The following is a 20744-nucleotide window of genomic DNA, read 5'->3' as shown; positions in this document are numbered from 1 at the left end:
TAATATGGGACCTTTAATAACAAATCTTGCAGTTTCCAATAAATGAATCATAAAGTGTAAATGTTGTTAAATGTTTGGAGAATTTTTAAGTGATATTCCATGGGCTGTTTTTTAAGGTTTTCAAGAAAATTAAAGCCTGACCCATTATCTATTCTATGTTGCAGGTTCCTGGCCACAGGAGACTCCTAAAGGAGCATTGCCAACAGTTTCCGTGTGGGAATTTCTACGGTTTCTGCCATTGTTCCTGCCGTGGTCAGTGCCATCTGGGACTGCCTGGTCGAGGACTTCATGGCTGTGCCCACCACAGAAACCTGGAGGTCCATTGCAGAGCAGTTTAAAGAGAGGTGGAACTTTCCTCTCTGCTGTGGAGCTCTAGATGGCAAGCATGTGGTGTTGAAGGCCCCTCCCACCTCTGGATCCCAGTTTTTTAATTACAAGGGGACATTCTCGATTGTCCTCTTGGCCGTGGTCGATGCCAATTACCGGTTCAGGGTGATTGATGTCGGGGGTTTCGGGAGAACCAGTGACGGAGGTATCCTGGCTAACTCTGCCTTTGGCTGGGCACTTCGTGCTGGAACCCTCCACTTGCCAGCGGACCAGCCTCTACCAGCCGCAGAACACAGAGGACCCCAGCCTCATTGTTTTGTGGCTGATGAAGCGTTCCCACTCCGGAGGAACCTCATGAGGCCATTCCCTGGTCGCATCCTCCCCAGAGACAAGAGGATCTTCAATTACCATCTGTCCCGGGCCCGGTTGGTGGTGGAGAATGCCTTCGGCATCCTGGCGGCTCAGTGGAGGATGTACAACCATGTCCTCGAGGTCCAGCCGGAAGTGGCAGAGAAGTGCGTGAAGGCGACTTCCTGCGCATGACAGCCCAGACACCGGGAGTTGGAGGAAGCATTGAGTATTGAGCAATAATCCTGCAATATAACTACCACAATTCATGTCTACCAGTCACTGTGCATGTAACATCAATTTATACAATACTGACTCCTCTGATATTACACCATTAAACTTTTTCTTTACTTTAATTATCATTTTGAAACTGGCCAGTCTACAATCTCATTGTACTTGAAAGAATGTGTGAAAGAATGACATGAGAAATAGTAGTCATTAAGAAATATATACAGTATATTTTTAATGCGAAAACAAAGTATATATTTATATACATTAAATTAAATACAAAAATAAAATAGCAAAAAAAACAAAGTGATTAATAGAAAAAGAACATAACAACAAAAACCAGGCTTAAAGAACAAAAATCACCAGCCTGGCTCGTTCCCAGCAGAGGCTGCCACCCCAGCTACTCCAGTACGTCCAATTAAGGGTCACAAATGTGTTCTCGTATATCAACTTGTGAATTTGGAATTTTACAAACTCCCTTTGCTGGGGTGGCAGCCTATGGAGGAAAGGAGCCAGGCTTGATAAAAACCTCTCCTCCTCGATCCATGCAGGTGGAGGTGGTGGCAGGGGGGCAGGTGGCCTCTGCAGGCTCTGAATGAGGAGGTCCTCGATCATCTCCTCCCTTCCAGCCGCATCAACCCCCCTCACTCTCTTCCTCTTCCCTGTCCGTGCACCTGTATGAAATCACACATTCTGTTGATGACATAGTCTGTAAACATCCATCCATCCATCCATCCATTGTCAATCGCTTATCCAAAATCGGGTCGCGGGGGCAGCAGCTTCAGTAGCGAGCCCCAGACATCCCTTTCCCCGGCCACATCGGCTAACTCTGACTGGGGAATCCCCAGGCGCTCTCAGGCCAGAGAAGAGATATAATCCCTCCACCTGGTCCTGGGTCTACCCCTAGGTCTCCTCCCAGTTGGACGTGCCAGGAACACCTCCCTAGGAAGGCGCCCTGGTGGAATCCTCATCAGATGCCCGAACCACCTCAACTGGCTCCTTTCCACGCAGAGGAGCAGCGGCTCTACTCCGAGTCCCTCCCGGATGGCTGAGCTTGTTACCCTATCTCTAAGGGAGACCCCAGCCACCCTGCGAAGAAAACCCATTTCGGCCGCTTGTACCCGCGATCTCATTCTTTCAGTCATGACCCATCGCTCATGACCATAGGTGAGGGTAGGGACGAAGATTGACCGGTAGATCGAGAGCTTTGCCTTTCGGCTCAGCTCCCTTTTCGTCACAACTGTGCGGTGGAGCGCATGCAACACTGCACCCGCTGCTCCGACTCTCCTGTCAATCTCCCGCCCCATCATCCCCTCACTCGTGAACAAAACCCAGAGGTACTTGAACTCCTTCACTTAGGGCAAGGACACATTCCCCACCTGGAGTAGGCATACATTGTAAACATTCATTTTCAATTTAGTCTGGAGCCCTACAAGTAAACACAATAATCACAATCCCGCTTCTGTAAAGTACATACCACTGGTCGAAGCAGCAGCAGCAGGAGCAGCAGCAGGAGCAGCAGGAGCAGCAGCAGGAGCAGCAACAGGAGCAGCAACAGGAGCAGCAGGAGCTGTGCCCTCGCTGTCACTCGAGGATTGATCTATAGAGAAATTATTATTATTATATGATCCAAACTTATTCTACAATAGGGGAACACATAATTTGAGATTTAATGGAAACAAATGTGAGAGAAACAATACACATATAAACTGCTCTTTCGCCTACTGAATTTGAAAGTGTTTTTACATGTACTTTACGATGTGTATGTCTTCACTTAACCAACCATCACAAACTAATGGTCCTGATGATGGCCCTGCTTCTCCTGACCACAGCTCTCCTGACGGCCCTGCTTATGCCTCATCACCCAAGCTCTCTTCATATGAGGTCTCTGCGGTCCATTCTTCCTCGACCCCCTGACCCATGTTGCCACTGGTTTCCCTGGGCGTGGTGAAGGGGTCAAGGAAAGACAGGACCGCAGAGAACCACCACTTTCTCAAAGTTCCCCCCGCTGACCCGCTCCTATTTTCGCCTTCCCTCTTTTTTTTGAGGTATGTGTCCCTCAACCCCTTCCACTTTTTTTCGACACACCTCAACTGCAAACACACACACGCACACACAGAAAGACATGCACATTGCATAAATTAGCTTCTAACCAAATTAAATATTACAATAAACATTCACACAAACTGCAAGTGGTATTCTGCAAAGGAGGATAATGCTAAGTACTAACTGATGCTAACATTTCTTAGAGAAACACGGTTAGTAACGTAGTAAAACAAGCCACAGATAGCTTTAAAACTTACCGGGGAGTCCCACCTCCTCACTGACTTTCACCCACGCCTCCTCTTTTTTAATCTTGTCCCGGTAGAACACAGCAGTGGTGTCATACAGCACCGGGTGCCCACACACAGTTACGATCAGCTTCTCCTCCATGTTGCTCTGAGTGACTGTAAACAACCGTACGTGAGGGAAGTGACGTCGTCAGCTTGAACTTGTCGCTGATTGGATGTTGCAGCGCGATGCCGCCTTAAAAGTTCAACTTTATCACTTTATTTACTTTTTCAACTTTATTCGCGTCACTCCAGACACTTCAGACGCGGCGCTTCAGATGCCCCAGATGCTTCAGACGCTTCATTCGCGCTGCGGTAGACGCTCCATTCGCGCCGCCGCCGCCTGAATCGCATGTCATCGCGCCATTTACATTTATTTTCAATGTAGAGTTGCCGCTCAATTCGCGTCTATCGCGTTCGGTCTCAACGCCCCTTAAGAGAGTAGTTGCTGTACTCATTCTTGATGTGTTTTACACAGAATAAATTCCTTGTGTCATTCTCCACCATCCACAAACACAACGCAGAGCCCGTAGCAAACCAGTGTGTCAGGCCAGACCGGCTACACAAAATCTTTTTTACCCATCTCAGTGGCCTGGCAGGGTTTTTCTTTTATTGGATGATATGCCAGCGCCGACTACCAAGAGTTGCCCCAACGCAGTGGGAATATTCATCTCGCCTGGTCAACACGGTGTATGAGAGGAGAGATCTCACGAGGACTTTGATGTTGACATTGTTACTTGCCTGGTGCGATCCCTGTGTCCACAGCCTCTGTGGAGAGAACATTTCAGCACTGAAAAGGATAAGAACATACACAAGAAACAGCACTGGACAGGCTCGCCTCTCAGCCTTGGCTTTAATCTCAGTTGAGAAACAGCTCCCCATTGAGCTGAAGACACAGGACAAACTGTATGACCCAGCAATTGCACACTTTGTTAAAAGGAATCACAGGATGGACTTCATTTTTAAGTGATCTTCATTTGGTGAGTACCTTTTTTTCAATAACCATAATAATAATAATAGGCCTTGCTTTATACATGTATTTCTTACTGTAAAGGTGCCATAACTGTGCATCAAATTAGATTACTATAAATATTATTGGTTTGTTGAAGCAGCAAAAAATTTGATATTCAAAATATCCAATATACATGTACCTCTTACTAACATTTTAAGTTTGACTGAATATAAGCATGTTGTGCTTAGATCATAAGCTGTACAGAACAGGATGAATTAATGTGTGTGTGCCCCAAGGGGCTGACTGATGTTTGAAGACCTACAAGCATACCTTTTGAAAAACACTGGTAGCAAGACCTGTTCAGAATTGTCTTCAGGATGTTTGGCAATGTGAAGCTGTCTGAGCAACAGACTGAGGTACATGACAACTCTTTTGTTTCAAATCCTGTGTTTTGACCCTGTGTTTTGACCATCCTCCTTGTTGGAATTCTTCGCAAATACTGCTGATGTTTGGACATGACCAATTGTTGTAAATTAATGTCTCAAATACCAAATATTAATTAAAATATAATTTACATTTTATTTACATATCTTTTGCATATCTCTGAGAATTTTACTGCTAGGAAACAAAATATTGATCTTCTTTCACACAGTTTTATATATATATATATAGTAGTTATATCTGTGCCGTGTTTGTCCGCCCTGATAGGATTGCAATTGACAACTGTCGGCAGAGTCAGTACAGCTCATCCTCAGGCATGTGTGAGGACAGCTTCAGGAGAAAGACCCCAACAAGTAAACCTGTCACTTTACTCAGAAACTGACTGCTTGTGTTTTTGTGTGTTCTGATGGAAGTTTATGTCATGGTCATGATTTGGGAACACGGGGCAATGCCCCTTCTTTGTCACTGCTGCGTGCCCAACTGATTGGAGTGTAACAGGTGTGGATAATTGAGATGCCAATTGATACTCACAGGCTGCTCAAAAAGGAAGGAACTGAAACAGTGAGGGTTCCCGTGGACTCTGTTCTGTCGCTCCTGTTATTTGTTGGGGTTTGTTTAACTGCCTGAGGATTGTGTGGATTATTGTGCTGTTTTGCAGAAGTCTGCTGGTGTGCCCGTCCTCGCATCAAGCCCGGTGGCTGCTGTGATTCTCCGCCTGCCCTCCTGCTGTGATCCGTCTTCTCATCGGCTGATTCTCCGTCTTCTCGTCTGCTGGGATTGTTGCCGCCGCCGGTGTGCTATCCGGAGCCCTGTCTTGTTCGTCCTGCACCTGTGGCTGTGTGAAGTGCTGTGCAACAGGACTGGGAGTTAGGTTAGTCTGCTCCCAGTTTGATGGTGATTGCGCTTTTTGTCAGTCTATGCGGCCTCGCTTCCTCCAAGATCTACGTCTCACATAATCCATGAGAGCTCCAGACTGTTTACTAACCATAGCCTATAAATATAATTCATGAGTTGCAGTGATTTTGAGAAATGCATGATTTTACTGTTGCATTGCTGTGTTTTTTGCTGTGTTCATTGCTGTGTTGCTGTGCTTTTTTTCTTTATCTACTGTGGAGATACTGGCTGCTTTCTCTTTGTTTGTGTGAGTGTTGCGTTGGTGTGTGCGAGTGATTGACAGGTCGCCGGCTGCGTTGAAGTCACTGCCGGGCGCGAGACGGACTTGTGTTAGGGGAACCCCTTGTGGACTGTGGACTATCCCGATCTAATGGACTCATTAATGTGTGTGCTTGAACAGGCCAGCTTTTAAATTGAATGTGCGAATGAGCGTGTGAATAAGTGTGTGAATGGTGTTTTTTTTTATTCAACTAGGTATTGTAATAAATATATATTTTTTCAAACTGTTGTCTGGGTAGATCTGTTGTGTTGCTCCCACCAAACCAAAGAACTTGAAAACAGAAAAAAAGTTGTTTTTATATTGTATGAGTCCCAGCTCTCCAATTGGGTGGCGTTGTCGGGCTATATTGCTTTCATGCCACATTTAACTATGCTTTAACTTTGCTGATAAAGTGTGTTGTGCAGCTAGAGCTGATCCAGATTATTAATAATATCAGATTTTTCCCTGCCACCAGTAGGACAGAAGATGCTAAGAATTTTGCTGCTGCTCAGGTACAAACACTTTTTCTCTCTGATATAGTAACAATCACTTCCACAGTCAGTGGTTTTGTTTAGAAGTTTTAGAAGCCTTCTCCTCCTACCTCTCCTTTAAGTCTGTTTATATATTTCTGTGCTATGTGATTAAGGCCAATAATCTGTCTTGTGTTTGTCTTCTTGAAGTGGGATGCTGCGACACCCAGAGCCAGTGCAAGTATCGCTACCTGACCAGCTTGCACCACTTCGCCAAGGCTTTCAACTCCAACAACAAGCAGAGGACCTTACTGTGGAAAGCAGGTAGGGAAGAAATCACTGTCTGCATCTTTGCTGCTTTGCATTTTTTCAGTTGCCAGGTCAAAGGAAATGAACAGTTAGTTAGATTGTGATTAGCCCTTCAGGCTGTGTTGCTTCTTGAAGCAGTTTGGAGATAATGTATCATAATAGAAAAATTAAAATGGCTGGGACTGTAACTGTTTGCATCTCTATGTGTGTGTGGTCAAGGTTTCAAAGGAAAGTCGAAGCCCAACCTGTCGAAGCAGGAGACCAGCAGTCTGATGTGTGGCCTGCGCATCCTGTTTCGTATGTACACAAACAAGATTCGCCAGAACGCCTGGGAGGAGGTCCAGAGACAACTTGTTAGGCTGACCTAGCCATGACCAAAAGTGAAGAGACAGAGGCATCAAGTGTAGCAAAACCAAATGGGGCATTTACTTACAATTGTCAGGCTCAGGCAGAAATTGAGGACTCAGATGCAGGAAGGCAGTTGTAAAGACAGGCTTTATTTTTGATATAGTTTCTCTGTGGACAGAGTGATAAATAATCAGGCTGAGAAACAGTGTCCAAGTGTCCAACGGACAACTAACAAAACACCAACACAAAAGGAACAAAAGACGCTCCCGCAGGAGGAAAAGAGATGTCTACACTAATCTTAGAAAACTTGACACTCTGAAAACTTATCAAAATATGTCACTCAAATGAGGAAAACACACAGGCTATGAAAATCTCTACATCGAATAAGGCTGAAAAACTTTAACGAACAGAAAACGCTCCAACAGGAGGAAAAGCAAACGCTATAAAACTTAAACTGACCAATAAAACAAATGTAATCAAAATCAAAATCACTCTACAACAGAGGAAAACTATATGCAAAAACAATACTTGTTGAGGGGTTCTGGTGTACCACGCACCCGAGGCCGGTCTCCAATTGTTGGTTGAGACGTTCGGTCTGGCCGTTGGCTTCCGGGTGATATCCCGACGTCAGGCTGGCTTTGGCTCCGATGAGCCGACAAAACTCCTTCCAGAACCGGGACACGAACTGGGGCCCCCGGTCTGAAACAATGTCTCTAGGAAATCCATGAACTCGGAATACGTTGTTCATCATGACCTCCGCTGTTTCCTTGGCGGAGGGTAGTTTCGGCAGAGAGATGAATTTGACCATCTTGGAAAAGCGGTCGACCACGGTGAGGACCGTGGTGTTACCTTGTGAGACCGGGAGCCCTGTGACGAAGTCAATAGAGATGTCCGACCACGGTCTGGAGGGGATGGGAAGTGGTTGCAGAAGTCCCATGCGTGCCCTGGAAGACGTTTTATTGCGTGCACAGACCGAACATGCCTCGATATACTCCCGGACCTCCGGTTCCATAGCCGGCCACCAGAACCTCCGGGATATGATGAACATGGTTCTCTTGACTCCCGGATGGCATGAAAGCAGCGAGGTGTGAGCCCAATGAATCACCTGTGGACGCAGCTCAGCGGGGACAAATAGACGGTTGTTAGGGCAACCACTAGCTGCTGGGGCTCCACCGTTAGCTTGCTTTACCTCATTTTCTATTGGCCAAGTAACTGCTCCAACCACACAGTTCAGTGGAAGGATAGTTTCTGGTTGCTTGGTCTCAGGCTCAGGATCGAATAGTCGTGACAAGACGTCGGGTTTGATGTTTCGAGATCCCGGCCTGTAAGAGAGAGTAAAAGAGAAGCGATTAAAGAACAGCGCCCACCTGGCCTGGCGAGAGTTAAGCCTCTTAGCTTTCTTAATAAATTCTAGATTTTTGTGATCTGTCCAGACAATGAATGGATGCTCGGCCCCCTCCAACCAATGCCTCCACTCCTCCAACGCCAACTTTACCGCCAGTAGTTCTCGGTTGCCGACATCGTAGTTCCGCTCTGCTCTGGACAACCGTCTTGACAGGAAGGCACAGGGATGCATCTTGCCGTCTCTCTCCGCTCACTGAGATAGCACAGCCCCCACTCCTTCGTTGGACGCATCCACCTCTACCACGAATTGGCGCTGTGGGTCTGGTAGAGTGAGGATGGGGGCTGTGGTGAATCGGTGCTTGAGGGTCTGGAACGCCTTCTCAGCTTCTGGAGACCATCGAAACTGCACCTGGGTGGAAGTGAGAGCATGGAGAGGAGCAGCTATCGCGCTGAAGCCTCTGACAAATCGCCTATAAAAGTTAGCAAATCCCAAGAATTGCTGAACTTTTTTGCGACTGTCTGGTGTAGGCCATTCTGCCACAGCGCTAACTTTAGCCGGGTCCATCTGTACTTTTCCAGGGGCTACGAACGAGGAGGAACGAGACAGATTCTGCATGAAAAACACTTTTCTCTGCTTTAACGTACAGGTCATGTTCTAGCAGTCTCTTAAGTACTTGGTTGACATGAATTTTGTGGGTAGCAAGGTCAGGAGAGTAAATCAGAATGTCATCTAAATAAACGTATACAAACTGATCCAAAAAGTCCCTCAAAACATCGTTGATCATGGCTTGGAAAACTGCAGGGGCATTGGTGAGCCCAAAAGGCATCACGCAATACTCGTAGTGACCGCTGGGTGTGTTAAATCCGGTTTTCCATTCATCTCCCTCTCTGATACGGATTAGATGGTAGGCATTGCGAAGATCCAGTTTGGTGAATAACTTGGCTTGTTGTAGTTGATCGAAGGCTGAGGTCATGAGAGGGAGTGGATACCGGTTTTTGATGGTGATGTCATTCAGTGGACTGTAGTCGATGCAGGGTCGAAGAGATCCGTCCTCCTTGCCCACAAAGAAGAATCCGGCTCCGGTGGGTGATGACGAGGGACGGATCAGGCCTGCCTCTAGTCTGCGCTGCAGCACCTGATCGAGCGAGCTGTCCCAGTAGATCTTGCAACTGGGAGGAGAGGTGGCCCATGTTGGCGGCCATGGCTGTTTGGAACTCCTCCTGGCGGATGAGACGAGCTTCCTGGGTGCGCAGGATCTCTGAAAGCCGTTCTGCCTCTGCTGGGTCCATTCCAGGCCAGAGTATTCTGTCAGAAATTGAGGACTCAGATGCAGGAAGGCAGTTGTAAAGACAGGCTTTATTTTTAATATAGTTTCTCTGTGGACAGAGTGATAAATAAACAGGCTGAGAAACACTAACAAAAAACCAACACAAAAGGAACAAAAGACGCTCCCGCAGGAGGAAAAGAGATGTCTACACTAATCTTAGAAAACTTGACACTATGAAAACTTATCAAAGTATAAGTCACTCAAAAATGAGGAAAACACACAGAACACACACAAAATCTCTACATCGAATAAGGCTGAAAAACTTTACAGAACAGCAAACGCTCCAACAGGAGGAAAAGCAAACGCTATAAAACTTAAACTGACCAACAAAACAAATCTCTGACCAAAATGTAATCAAAATCACTCTACAACAGAGAAAAACTATATGCAAAAACAAAACTTGGCAATACTTAACTTTCTTTGAAACGACAAGGCTGTGATCAAGGCTGTGATAAAGGCTGGATGTACTCGACGGAACGAACGAAATACTCTGGCAACGAAGACAGCGGAAGACAAAGACTATATACACGTGGGGAGGGAGCACAGGTGGAAACCATCAGGGATCAGGGAAAACGCCAGACTGGTGACACAAGAGGAAGGGCAAGTGACCTGAAACGAGAGGAGAGTTACTTTTCAAAATAAAACATGAAATTCACAAGACAAAAAAAACCCAAGACAGGACATCCCTCACCGCGGTGTGACAACAATAAGGTTCAGGATTCATTAGTACAGCTCCACCATCCATCCCAGGAAGTGCCCAGGCGACTACTATCACTCGTCTGCACTCTGAGTTCAGTGCAGCCTGTTATCAAAATTATCGAACTGCAGCGCTGGAGTGCCCCGAAGGCCCCGCACCCGCAGTTGTAGACGCAGCCGTTTTAGACGTACGCATGCGCGGAAACCCGCAGAACACTTAACCACCAGCTAACATTATCAAGATAATACTCCACTTTTCTAGTCTTTAATTCAGTAAAATATGTGTATATTGTATTCAATGCAGAACACTTAACCATCAGCTGACATTATCAAGTTAATAGTCCATTTTTCTAGTCATTAATTCAGTAAAATATATGTATATTGTATTCAATGAAGGATTTTTTTTAGCAATATAAACATGTATTTTTTTAGTGAAAAAAAAATAAATAAATAAAAAAAAAATAAATATATATATATATATATATATATATATATATATATATATATATAGATATAGATATAGATATATATACATATATAATCTAATTTTTTATATATGAGTATTTTATTTTTATTTTTTAGAAACGTTATTTATTACTCATGAAAATAAATCACAAACCACCTGTCACCTGCCAAAGTCACATTTATGGAATAGTGTCCCGTTTTAGCCGAGAGGGGAGCCTATTCTCTTCGGTTTGAGAGACACTATTGTGACCGCGGTAAAAACGTTTTATAAAAAATATAAAAGAAAAAATCAACATCTGTGTTATAACTTGGGCGATAAAAATAAGCATTTTCTGTTAATCTGTGCAGTATTGATTTAGTTCGGGAAATTCTGAGACCACGATAAAACATTAACGTCAGCTCAGAGTTCACTCATCTGGGACTACAAAATACTTTCTTTTGCTAGGTCGTTACTAAGGGTTGGATTATTTGCTGTAGTGGTAAACTACGTTCCATTACACATATGAGTCTACTGACGTGACTGATTTTGTTTCAGTTATTAGTCAGACCCCATGTGTTTCCATGAAAACGTGACACACACTTGCAAAAAACCTTTAAAATTTGGGAGCAAATTGTCCATCAACATGGATATATTTTGATCAGTGGCGGCTGGTCTATAGAGGGCGCTCGGGCGCCGCCCCACCCCTCCCCCATGAGAAGAATCACATAAATGATCTTTGAAAAAAATATGAAAAGTATAAAAAATATATTAATGAGCACGGAAATATTATATAGTTATTGAGTAAAATGTATAATCTGCAATAAAATATTAGATTAAAAATGTTCTACGTTGTCTGAAGTTACTGACTGGTGACGTATTTCCGGTTTGGGGCGCAAAAATTTGCGCTCCATTTGCCCATTGACTCTCGTTATAAGTTACACATGCGCATTCACTCCTCCTCAATACAACAGATAGGAGCATGTTCGGGCGCAATTAAATGCGCCCCAAAGCATTACCGACCCCAACGCGACAGGGGGCAGTGGAGTGACACGCCCCATCACTTGACAGGCAGCAGCGCGCCGGCCACTCACTCGGGTCGTGACACCAGCGTGCATCGCGCAAGACGACCCATGATGTCGGCAGCAGGAGTTATGGAGAAGGAAAATTCCGTTAAATCACTGAAAACAACACCATTCAGCAGGAAATCACCAGAAGAGAAGCTCAGAGTCATAGAGCTTGGACCTGACCAGCCGGACATTAAAATCCAGCAACAATCCAAAGACAGAGGACGAGATTACACCCGCTCATTTTCAAGGAGCTGGTTCAGCAAGAAGGCTTGGCTAACAGCATGCCCTGAAGCTAATGCTTTATTTTGCTTTCCCTGCCTCCTTTTTCAGACGTCAGGATCAGACCCAGCATGGATTCAGACAGGTGTGTCTGATTTAAAGCACTTCTCTGAAAAAGGAAAAAAGCATGAACAAACTAGGGTCCACATGGAAAATGCTTTGAAACTAGCCATGTTTGGTCGAGTCAACATCGGTGAGCAGCTTAATGAAGGCTACAGATTAGGGATCCGTAAGCATAATGAGGAGGTGGACAAAAACAGGCACATATTGTATAAAATAATAGACTGTGTCAAGTTCTGTGGTGCATTTGAGCTAGCTCTGCGGGGCCATGATGAAAGTGAAAGCTCTGAAAACCCTGGTGTTTTTAAAGGATTGGTGGATTTTGTAGCATCACTGGATTCTGTTCTACAGGAGCATCTGCAGACTGCTACTGTTTTTAAGGGAACATCTAAAACAGTACAGAATGAACTCCTTGACTGCATGTTCTCAGTTCTGAGAGAGCACATCATCGACGAGATCAGGAGTGCAGACTTTGTCTCTATCCAGGCTGATGAAACGATGGACATCTCCACTCAGTGTCAGCTGGTGCTAGTGATCCGCTATATTGATAAAGCCCATAATGTGCAAGAGAGGTTTTTTGAGTTTATTCCTCTCCAGAGTGCCACAGCTGATTCCATCGCCACAGCACTTTTGGATAGGTTAAGCTCCATTCTCCCTGATGACAAGAAGAGCAAGCTCATTTCCCAGGCATATGATGGTGCAAGTGTCATGAGAGGAGCCACCGGTGGTGTGCAGAAGAAGGTGCAAGATGTGTATGTGAATGCACACTATGTCCACTGTTATGCTCACCAGCTTAACCTCATCATGCAGCAGGTGACATCTCACATCCCAGTAGTGAATCAGTTCTTCTCTGACCTGGCTGGATTCTCCGGTTTTTTTTCGGTGCTTGATAGAGTGGTGGCACACAGACTTCCAAGAGCAAGCACAGTGAGATGGAACTTCCATATCCGTGCCGTGAACACTGTGTTTGAGCACAAAGATGACCTCATCCAGTGTTTTGAAACCATCAGGGACTCAGGGGAGTTTGAGCCAACCACTGTGCGGGAAGCTGGAGGGTTTGTGAGGCTACTGGAGGATGATACTTTCAGCTTCTTCCTGAAACTTTTTCATCACATCATGCCTCATGTGGACATTCTCTTCAGCCAGCTCCAGAAGCGGACCATCGACTCAGTCTTTGTCCAGAGAATCATGCAGCAGTTCACAGACAACATGCAAATGATCAGGTAAATTAATATGTATGTTGTGCTGTGAAATATTGATATTGTGTTAATGTCAATGATGCTTAAACAACTCAGCTATGATATATTCCTGGTTATTTTACCAGGCAATTAAAGCTTAACTTTTCTCTCTAGCTCTGTTCAGAGATTCCATCCCTAATCTCTGTGGAGAACACAGTGCATCTCAGCAGCAGCTGGCCAAGAAACGCCGCACACAGGGCCCGGGTGAACTTCAGAGGATAGCTGCAGAGGTGAGATAGAAGCTAAATGGTTTTGGTTTGTTTTTCACAATCATAGTGCTCTATTCTGCCCTATATAATTATGGGGGAATAAAGTTTATGTTCCTTTGCTCTGTCCCTATCATAGGGTGTCTGCAGGTCCTCTAAAAGTCATTAAATTGTCTTAAATTTGAAATTGTGAAGTTTAGTTGCCACAAATATTTTATCAAATTTCATTTACCCATCTTTTCATTTCTTTCAGTCAAAATGAGTCAAGCTCTTTTGTGTGAAAGTCCTTTAAACCTACCACTGAAACTAATACTGTATTTATACTTTATACTTCCACTTACCTGTTAGTAAGATATAGATTAACCTAACTTACTCTAATAACCATATTCCTCCATAAATCCTACTTCTGCATGGGACCACACACATAGTACATACCTTTATACTTACCTGCAATTCTTGAATAAAATAGAAGAGAGAGAGAGAGAGAGAGAGAGAGAGAGAGAGAGACTTATATCCATCTCCATATTGTTTTTAATTGGTGCTTTCATTTTTTTAGGTTTGTGACACTATCTTGGGCCATGCGAAAGAGAGGTTCTCCTTCACCAAACACCTGATCAGTGCTACACTGCTGCAGGGAGACAAATTCCAGCAGTACAACAGCCAGTTCCCTGAAGCAGCTCTGAACACCACCGTGGAGGCTTACCCACTGCTGAATAAGAACAAGCTGAAAACTGAACTGTCTCTTATCTACAGCAATGAAGAATTCAAGAACTGTAGTGGAGCTTTGGCTCTGTACCAGCTCTTCATGGAGAGCAATCTTCAGGACACCTTTTCAGAGACTGTGGCTCTGCTGAAGATCCTCATCACAACTCCCATGACTACAGCTGAGTCTGAGCGGTGCTTCTCCACACTGAAGAGAATAAAGACCTTCCTCAGGAACACAATGTCACAGGATCGTCTTAACGCACTGGCCATGCTCTCTATGGAGAAGAAACTGATCAAAGACATCCATGACTTTAACCATAGAGTCACTGAGAAATTTGCATCTCTCAAGGAGAGAAGGGCAAAATTGATGTACAGAAAGTAAACATTGTCAACATTGTTGTGCTCATAAGGCAGTGGAGCACAACAAGCCTCCATTTCTCCTCTGTCTTTCTGTTTCATGAAATCTTTTTTTTTTCTTTTTATACTTTCTTTTTTACTTTTTCATAACACAAACAAGAGGTCATGTACATACATTCAGTCACATTGAGTGATGCATCCTTTTCTTTCTGCAATCTCAAAATGAAAGTTATATGTTCCATACTGTATGCATCCTATGATGTCATGTATCATATTTTTCCATTGGTTCAGGGTGGGAGGTTCTCTAAGAAGCCAGCATGTGGTTATTGTTTTTTTACGTGCTGCCATGAGGATCTTTAATAAATATGTCCCTGTTATGCAGATCCTTTGATATATTCCCCAAGTAAAATGAAATTCAAGTAAAGTCAATGTCAAATTCCCAAAATCCTCTTTGTTGTAGCCTGTACTTGAGTCCAGAAAGGTTGTAAGGCGGGGCGTTTCAGTAAATCTTATATTGGACGTATATTTATGATTTTGGTATAGCCCCCCCTGGAAAAAAAGCACCAGCCGCCACTGATTTTGATCATACATTTTATTTTTGTTGGTATTAGTTGTATAATCGCAAAATTACCCTTGAGGGTGTGCTTTAACGTCATTTGAGCACTTCAGCGCAAGCACCTCGGTCCTGACCGCATCACTGTCATGCTCAAATGACGTTAAAGCACACCCTCTCGGGTAATATTGCTTAAGTACAACAACCTCTTGTGTCTCTTAAAAACAGCACCACATCTTTAAATATTATTCAGCACTACTGGACAATCCAAAATGTTTATATGTTTCCACCACTTCAGCGAGATTTACCAAAATTTTAGACTGTCATTTGGACAAATCATATTTTTCTTTTTTAAAAGAAATAACAGTTCAGTGTAGAGTTAAGTTTTAGGTATGAATGTGTTATGTGAGGTTATAAACTATGGAGCCAGAACGGTGACTTTAAAATTTGGCATCCAAAAAAAAAATTGGCATTAAAAACAAAACCAGTACTGAAAAAGGAAACATTGTCATTGAAACATTTGTATTGAAAACAGTTGTATTGGCATTGAAACAAGTATTGACACTGAAAAAAGAAACTAATTCAAATAATTCAAATCTGAAAATCTTATCATTTTATTTTATTGGGATTTTTTTGTATTTTTCAATGACAATCTTCAGATTTTTTCTTCATGTCACTTTTTTTTCAAGGACAGATTTTTTTTACAATGTCAGTTTTTTTTCAGTGTTGCTTATTTTCAGTTTCAACTTTCTGTCAGTGTTTTGGCATTGAGAGGGAGGGGCAGGTAGAGCGTGGTTTGCATATCATTTGAGAAGGTAATGGCAGCAGCCTGCGGGAAGGCGGGGCTGGACGGTCCAGCCACAATACCGTTGTAGGATCCGTGTGCCAGCCGTCTCTGGGCAACACAGAGTCCAACTACCTCGCGGACTTTTCTTCAAGCTCTCTCCTGATGTGCCCAAGTCTCTGTGTATCTGGTTCTGTCCCGGAGCTCCTGAGCTCCGGTCTCTATATGCGTATGGGTGTGGTAGTAGTACCGGGGTGCCGAGCACGGAGCATTAGCCACAATTAGCACAACAGTAGAATAGCCTGTTGTTCCGAGCCGGGGCTGCAGCGCCGACAGCAGCGCTCTGGTCTGCTACCCAAGCTCTGTGCCACCATACCGCTACCGGTGACCGGAGCTCTATATGCGTATGGAGTGTGGTAGTAGTACGGAGCTAACTTGCATTAGCCCCAGCTGTGTCGCTCCGAGCCGGGGCTGCCTCGCCGACTGCAGCGCTCTGGTCTGCTCCCCGAGCTCTGTGCCACCGTACCGCTGTACACGCATACAGAGACCGGACAATAAAAGAGAGTGCTTGGAGAAAAGTCAGTCAGTTATGAAAATATGTGTCTGTTACTTGATTACAGCTGTCTGTTGTACTTTACTATGAACCACAGTAGCACAATCACAGCTGACTTTCCCCGCATACTGACTTGTTGAGTTTATTTGCTTCGACTCAAAGGAGTCATTGTAGGAATAGTGATATTATTCACATGAACTGAGTTTATAGGGGAGCGCCGGTCTCCGGTCTCCGATAGCGGTCTGGTGGCACAGAGCTCGGAGAGCAGACCAGAGCGCTGCAGGCGGCGCTGCAGCCGGCGCTGCAGCCCCAGCTCGGAACAACACAACAAGCGACAACAGCCTGCTGTTGTACTGTTGTGCTAACTGTGGCTAATGCTCTGTCCTCGGCGCCCCGGTTCTACTACGACACTCCATACGCATATAGAGACCGAAGCTAGGGAGCTCCGGGACAGAACCAGATATACAGAGACTTGGACACATCAGGAGAGAGCTTGAAGAAAGTCCGCAAGGTAGTTGGACTCTGTGTTGCCCAGAGATGGCCGGCACACGGATCCTACAACGGTATTGTCCAGCCCCGCCTTCCCGCAGGCTGCTGCCATTACCTTCTCAAATGATATGCAGCAATCCACGCTCTACTTGCCCCTCCCCTCAGGCCCCTCCCTCTCGACGCCAAAACTGTGACAGAAAGTTGAAACTGAAAATCAGTGACACTGAAAAAAAACTGACATTGTAAAAAAAATCTGTCACTGAAAAAAAAGTGACATGAAGGAAAAATCTGAAGATTGTCATTGAAAAATCCCAAAAAATCCCAATAAAATGATAAGATTTTCGGATTTGAATTATTTGAATTAGTTTCTTTTTTCAGTGCCAATACTTGTTTCAACGCCAATACAACTGTTTTCAATACAAATGTTTCAATGACAATGTTTCCTTTTTCAGTACTGGTTTTGTTTTCAATGCCAATTTTTTTTTTGGATGCCAAATTTTAAAGTCACCGTTCTGGCTCCATAATAAACTAAATGATTCTATGAACTGTTATTGTAAGTTTTGTAAGTATAACAAGGTTACAAGTTTCATTTAATTGTTATCTTACAACAGGGTTGTATAACGAGATGAAGTTATAGTCCCATTTGTTACTTAAAGTGGGCAACTTTTCTCCCCCTAGAATTTCCAAGTGGTATGATTGAATGCGCTGATTTTTCTGTGTGACTTAGGGAGGTTTACAGTCTGTAAACACAAAAAACAACCTGGATGGACTGATTAAACTAGGGGTAAGTGGGGAAAAAAATCATATTGTATTTAACAACAGCTCCTTTTAAATGGAAACAATTGATAGTCCATCTACAGAACACTTAAGCTACTCACTTCTGGACACAACACATTAAGGAAGAAATCAATTCTGTCTCCAACAGGGTAATCTGTAGGGGTGGTGTCCATAATATTGGACAAGTATGACCATAAAGCCTTGAGGTGCTCTCCATCCTCGAAATAAACAGGAGCCTTGAATTTGGAGTCACCAAGAAACCTCTCCAACCACTTGGATGACTCTTCACCAGTCAGGAAAGACTGTGCACAGAAAATTAGTGATCGACCGATTATCGGCCACCGATATATCGGGGCCTGATAGAACGGCCCAATTTCTATCGAAGGTTCTATAGTATCGGTGAAATGTTGCGCCGATAGAAAAAAAAGTGTGACAATGACAAAAGCACGCGCTGGTGTACTGATTTATTTTGTCCAGTGGGGCGCACTGAGCTTAGCCAGAGACTTTGGCTCATCTCACATTTCAGTTAAGTCCCTCCCCCACTCTACACCACGAAACCTCCCGACCACCTGACCAGTCAGCCGATCAACCAGCAGACTTTTCCCCCTTTTCCACAAGCCACAGTAAGTTAGTTCATGAAATAAGTAACTGTAAACATGAAAACATCATGGAACAACAATTATAGGCCACATTTCATTGCCCCTTTCAAAAGTGTCCCCGGCCAAGATCTCCCGTGTAATTGTTCTGTTTTAGGACTAGGTTGTATAATCCCTTGTTGATTTCATTCCTGAGGTATGAAGTGGGTCGGTACAGACAAATGAAGGGTTTCCAGGTAGGGGCTAAAGTGCTGTCTGTGTGACAGAGAGGTTCGGAGCTTCATTGGAGTCATCAGGTGGGCACCCTCCTTCACTGGTGTTTCGATGACAGGCCCACAACACCTCCAGAGGGCTCATCGGCAACATCTGGCGTCCCAGGTGTGCCCCCCTCAGCTCTTAACCCTTCCACGCCACAGATGCTGTTTTGGGTCCCAGGTGGCATCTCTCCTCTTCAGCCAGAGCCACCGGCTTGCTTGCTCCGCTGCGCTTGAGAGGACTTTGATGGCTTGGCGTTGGGCCTTGCCTCAAATTCCTAGGTCCTTAAGTAGCCTGGTAATAAATAACTGCGAGGCAACTTTCCCATATCATTGCAGATGTTCAGTAGTAGCATTAGCCTACATGAGTGACGTTAGTATAATGATGGGCACAGTACATGTTTGAGCAGCTAAACAGTAAAAACAGCCCAACACATGACATGCCATTGCTGTATAATTGTGGACTGGATTGTCCTGTGTTCATTTCCCCATGTTTGTGAGACCCCACTTCACGCTTGCTATAGTAACTTTTGATTGATTAAATACGTTATTAAAAGTTTGCAAAAAAGCACCGAAGGGTACAGTTTAATACAAATACAATGCTAAAAGGATTGAACCAAGAAAGCACTAGTCTGCCCGACACGACGCGGGATCACTTTTATTTTATCGTCGTCATTTTGGCTTGGTTTGATTGTGTGTGTCCACAGCTGGGTTGGTTTATGGAGGGGACGAATGAACGACATGTTTTTTGGCATGCATTGCTGACCTGGGCATTGTTTCTCAATAAATTAGAAAAACCTTTCTTATCATTCCCCTTTTCCATGCATGGTTGAAGGAGATCGCATCCACGCTCCGCTCCCTCCTGCGCCGAAATGTCCCCTTTAGTCACATAAACCAACCCGGGTGTGTGGACACAACCACCGCATCAACTCGCCACCCGCATCTATTTAAACTCGATAACACAATAAATTAAGTAACGTCAGGCATATTTAACATCAAGGCTATATATGAGGACAAGAGAAGCAACCTGTTGGGTGCAAATGCAGAGAAGCTATGCTTCCTGTATTACAACCTGCCACTCACTGACTGACAGCATGTTGTTTATTTATAAATTTTTTTTGGCCTTTTTGACAGTACAGCTGAAGATATGACAGGAAACAGAGAGGGGGAGTGACACGCAGCAAAGGGACCCAGGCCGGGAGTTGAACCCGGGTCCGCTGCAGAGCCTCGGCACATGGGACGCACGCTCTACCAACTGATCTAAACGGCGCCCCGATTGTTTATCCCGATTGAAAGTTCTGCTACATAATTTTTATTTTATTTTTGTTTGTGTGCCAATCTGCAATTTTTCTCAGCTTGACTGAACAAGTTCAAATGTTAAATGTCTTTTAAAAAAAAAAAGTCTGTTAAATGTTAAAAGTCTTGAATAAGACATTGGTTTCAGAAAGCATCTATCTGTACTACTGTCACTGTGACTGTACTATTGCATAATCATATTGGTGCAAAATCTATGCACAATCCAAGGCCTGTTTTCATTCCAGCTCAAAAACTCACTATATTGGTTTCATATCGGCTATCGATGATTGCACCCCCTCTAATATCGGCTATCGTTATCGGGCCAAAAAATCCCTATCAGTTGGACACTACAGAAAATGCAGTAAAAAATGTGAGTGCACATAAATGCATTTCAAAGCACTTTGTCTTTTGCAACTGTATAATAGTAGTGGAAAGGTCATATAGATAGTGCATTTTCCAACCTACTTTGAGGTGTTTCTCTGTCTTCCCTGTCTTGATGACATCCAGTATTTTCTCTGCTGTGTTTTTCCGCCTATGTGCTGCTTGGATGTGTTGGGTGATGTCTTCAGTCAGCCTAAAGCTCCTTGGTACCCTGAAAACTGGTGGCAGCATTCCAGTCAGGAGACATTTTGCCTGGCTTGTCCGGTGGGCAAACCTTTTGCCTTGCCTTTCAATTAAGGAGAACAAAAATTCTGAGATAAAGTTCCACACTGTACGTAATATGCAACCTTTATTTTCTTTTTTTAACTGACATTTCTTCTTTTACTTTTATTTTGTAATGGTTTGGTATTATGACCAAACTATCCCTTTG

General features: G+C 44.2%; 1 protein-coding gene across 3 annotated transcripts; it reads left to right on the top strand.

Annotated features, from left to right (window-relative positions):
- Positions 1 to 11206: 11206 nt before the first annotated feature.
- Positions 11207 to 15076, top strand: LOC115578480 (zinc finger MYM-type protein 1-like). Of its 3 annotated transcripts, XM_030411457.1 has the most exons (4): positions 11207 to 12040; positions 12117 to 13348; positions 13488 to 13593; positions 14126 to 15076. In XM_030411457.1, exons 2-4 carry the CDS (start codon positions 12213 to 12215, stop codon positions 14654 to 14656), a joined length of 1773 nt encoding a protein of 590 aa, XP_030267317.1. In that variant the 5' UTR covers positions 11207 to 12040; positions 12117 to 12212; the 3' UTR covers positions 14657 to 15076. The 3 variants fall into 3 exon arrangements, 2 of the variants coding, with proteins under 2 accessions (XP_030267317.1, XP_030267316.1); XR_003983463.1 differs by having other exon boundaries at positions 11207 to 13348; positions 13478 to 13593; positions 14126 to 14146; XM_030411456.1 differs by having other exon boundaries at positions 11207 to 13348.
- Positions 15077 to 20744: the final 5668 nt, after the last annotated feature.

This window comes from Sparus aurata, chromosome 3 (assembly GCF_900880675.1).
Source record: "Sparus aurata chromosome 3, fSpaAur1.1, whole genome shotgun sequence".
Lineage (NCBI taxonomy): Eukaryota > Metazoa > Chordata > Actinopteri > Spariformes > Sparidae > Sparus > Sparus aurata.
This window is presented reverse-complemented; position numbering and strand designations above follow the sequence as displayed.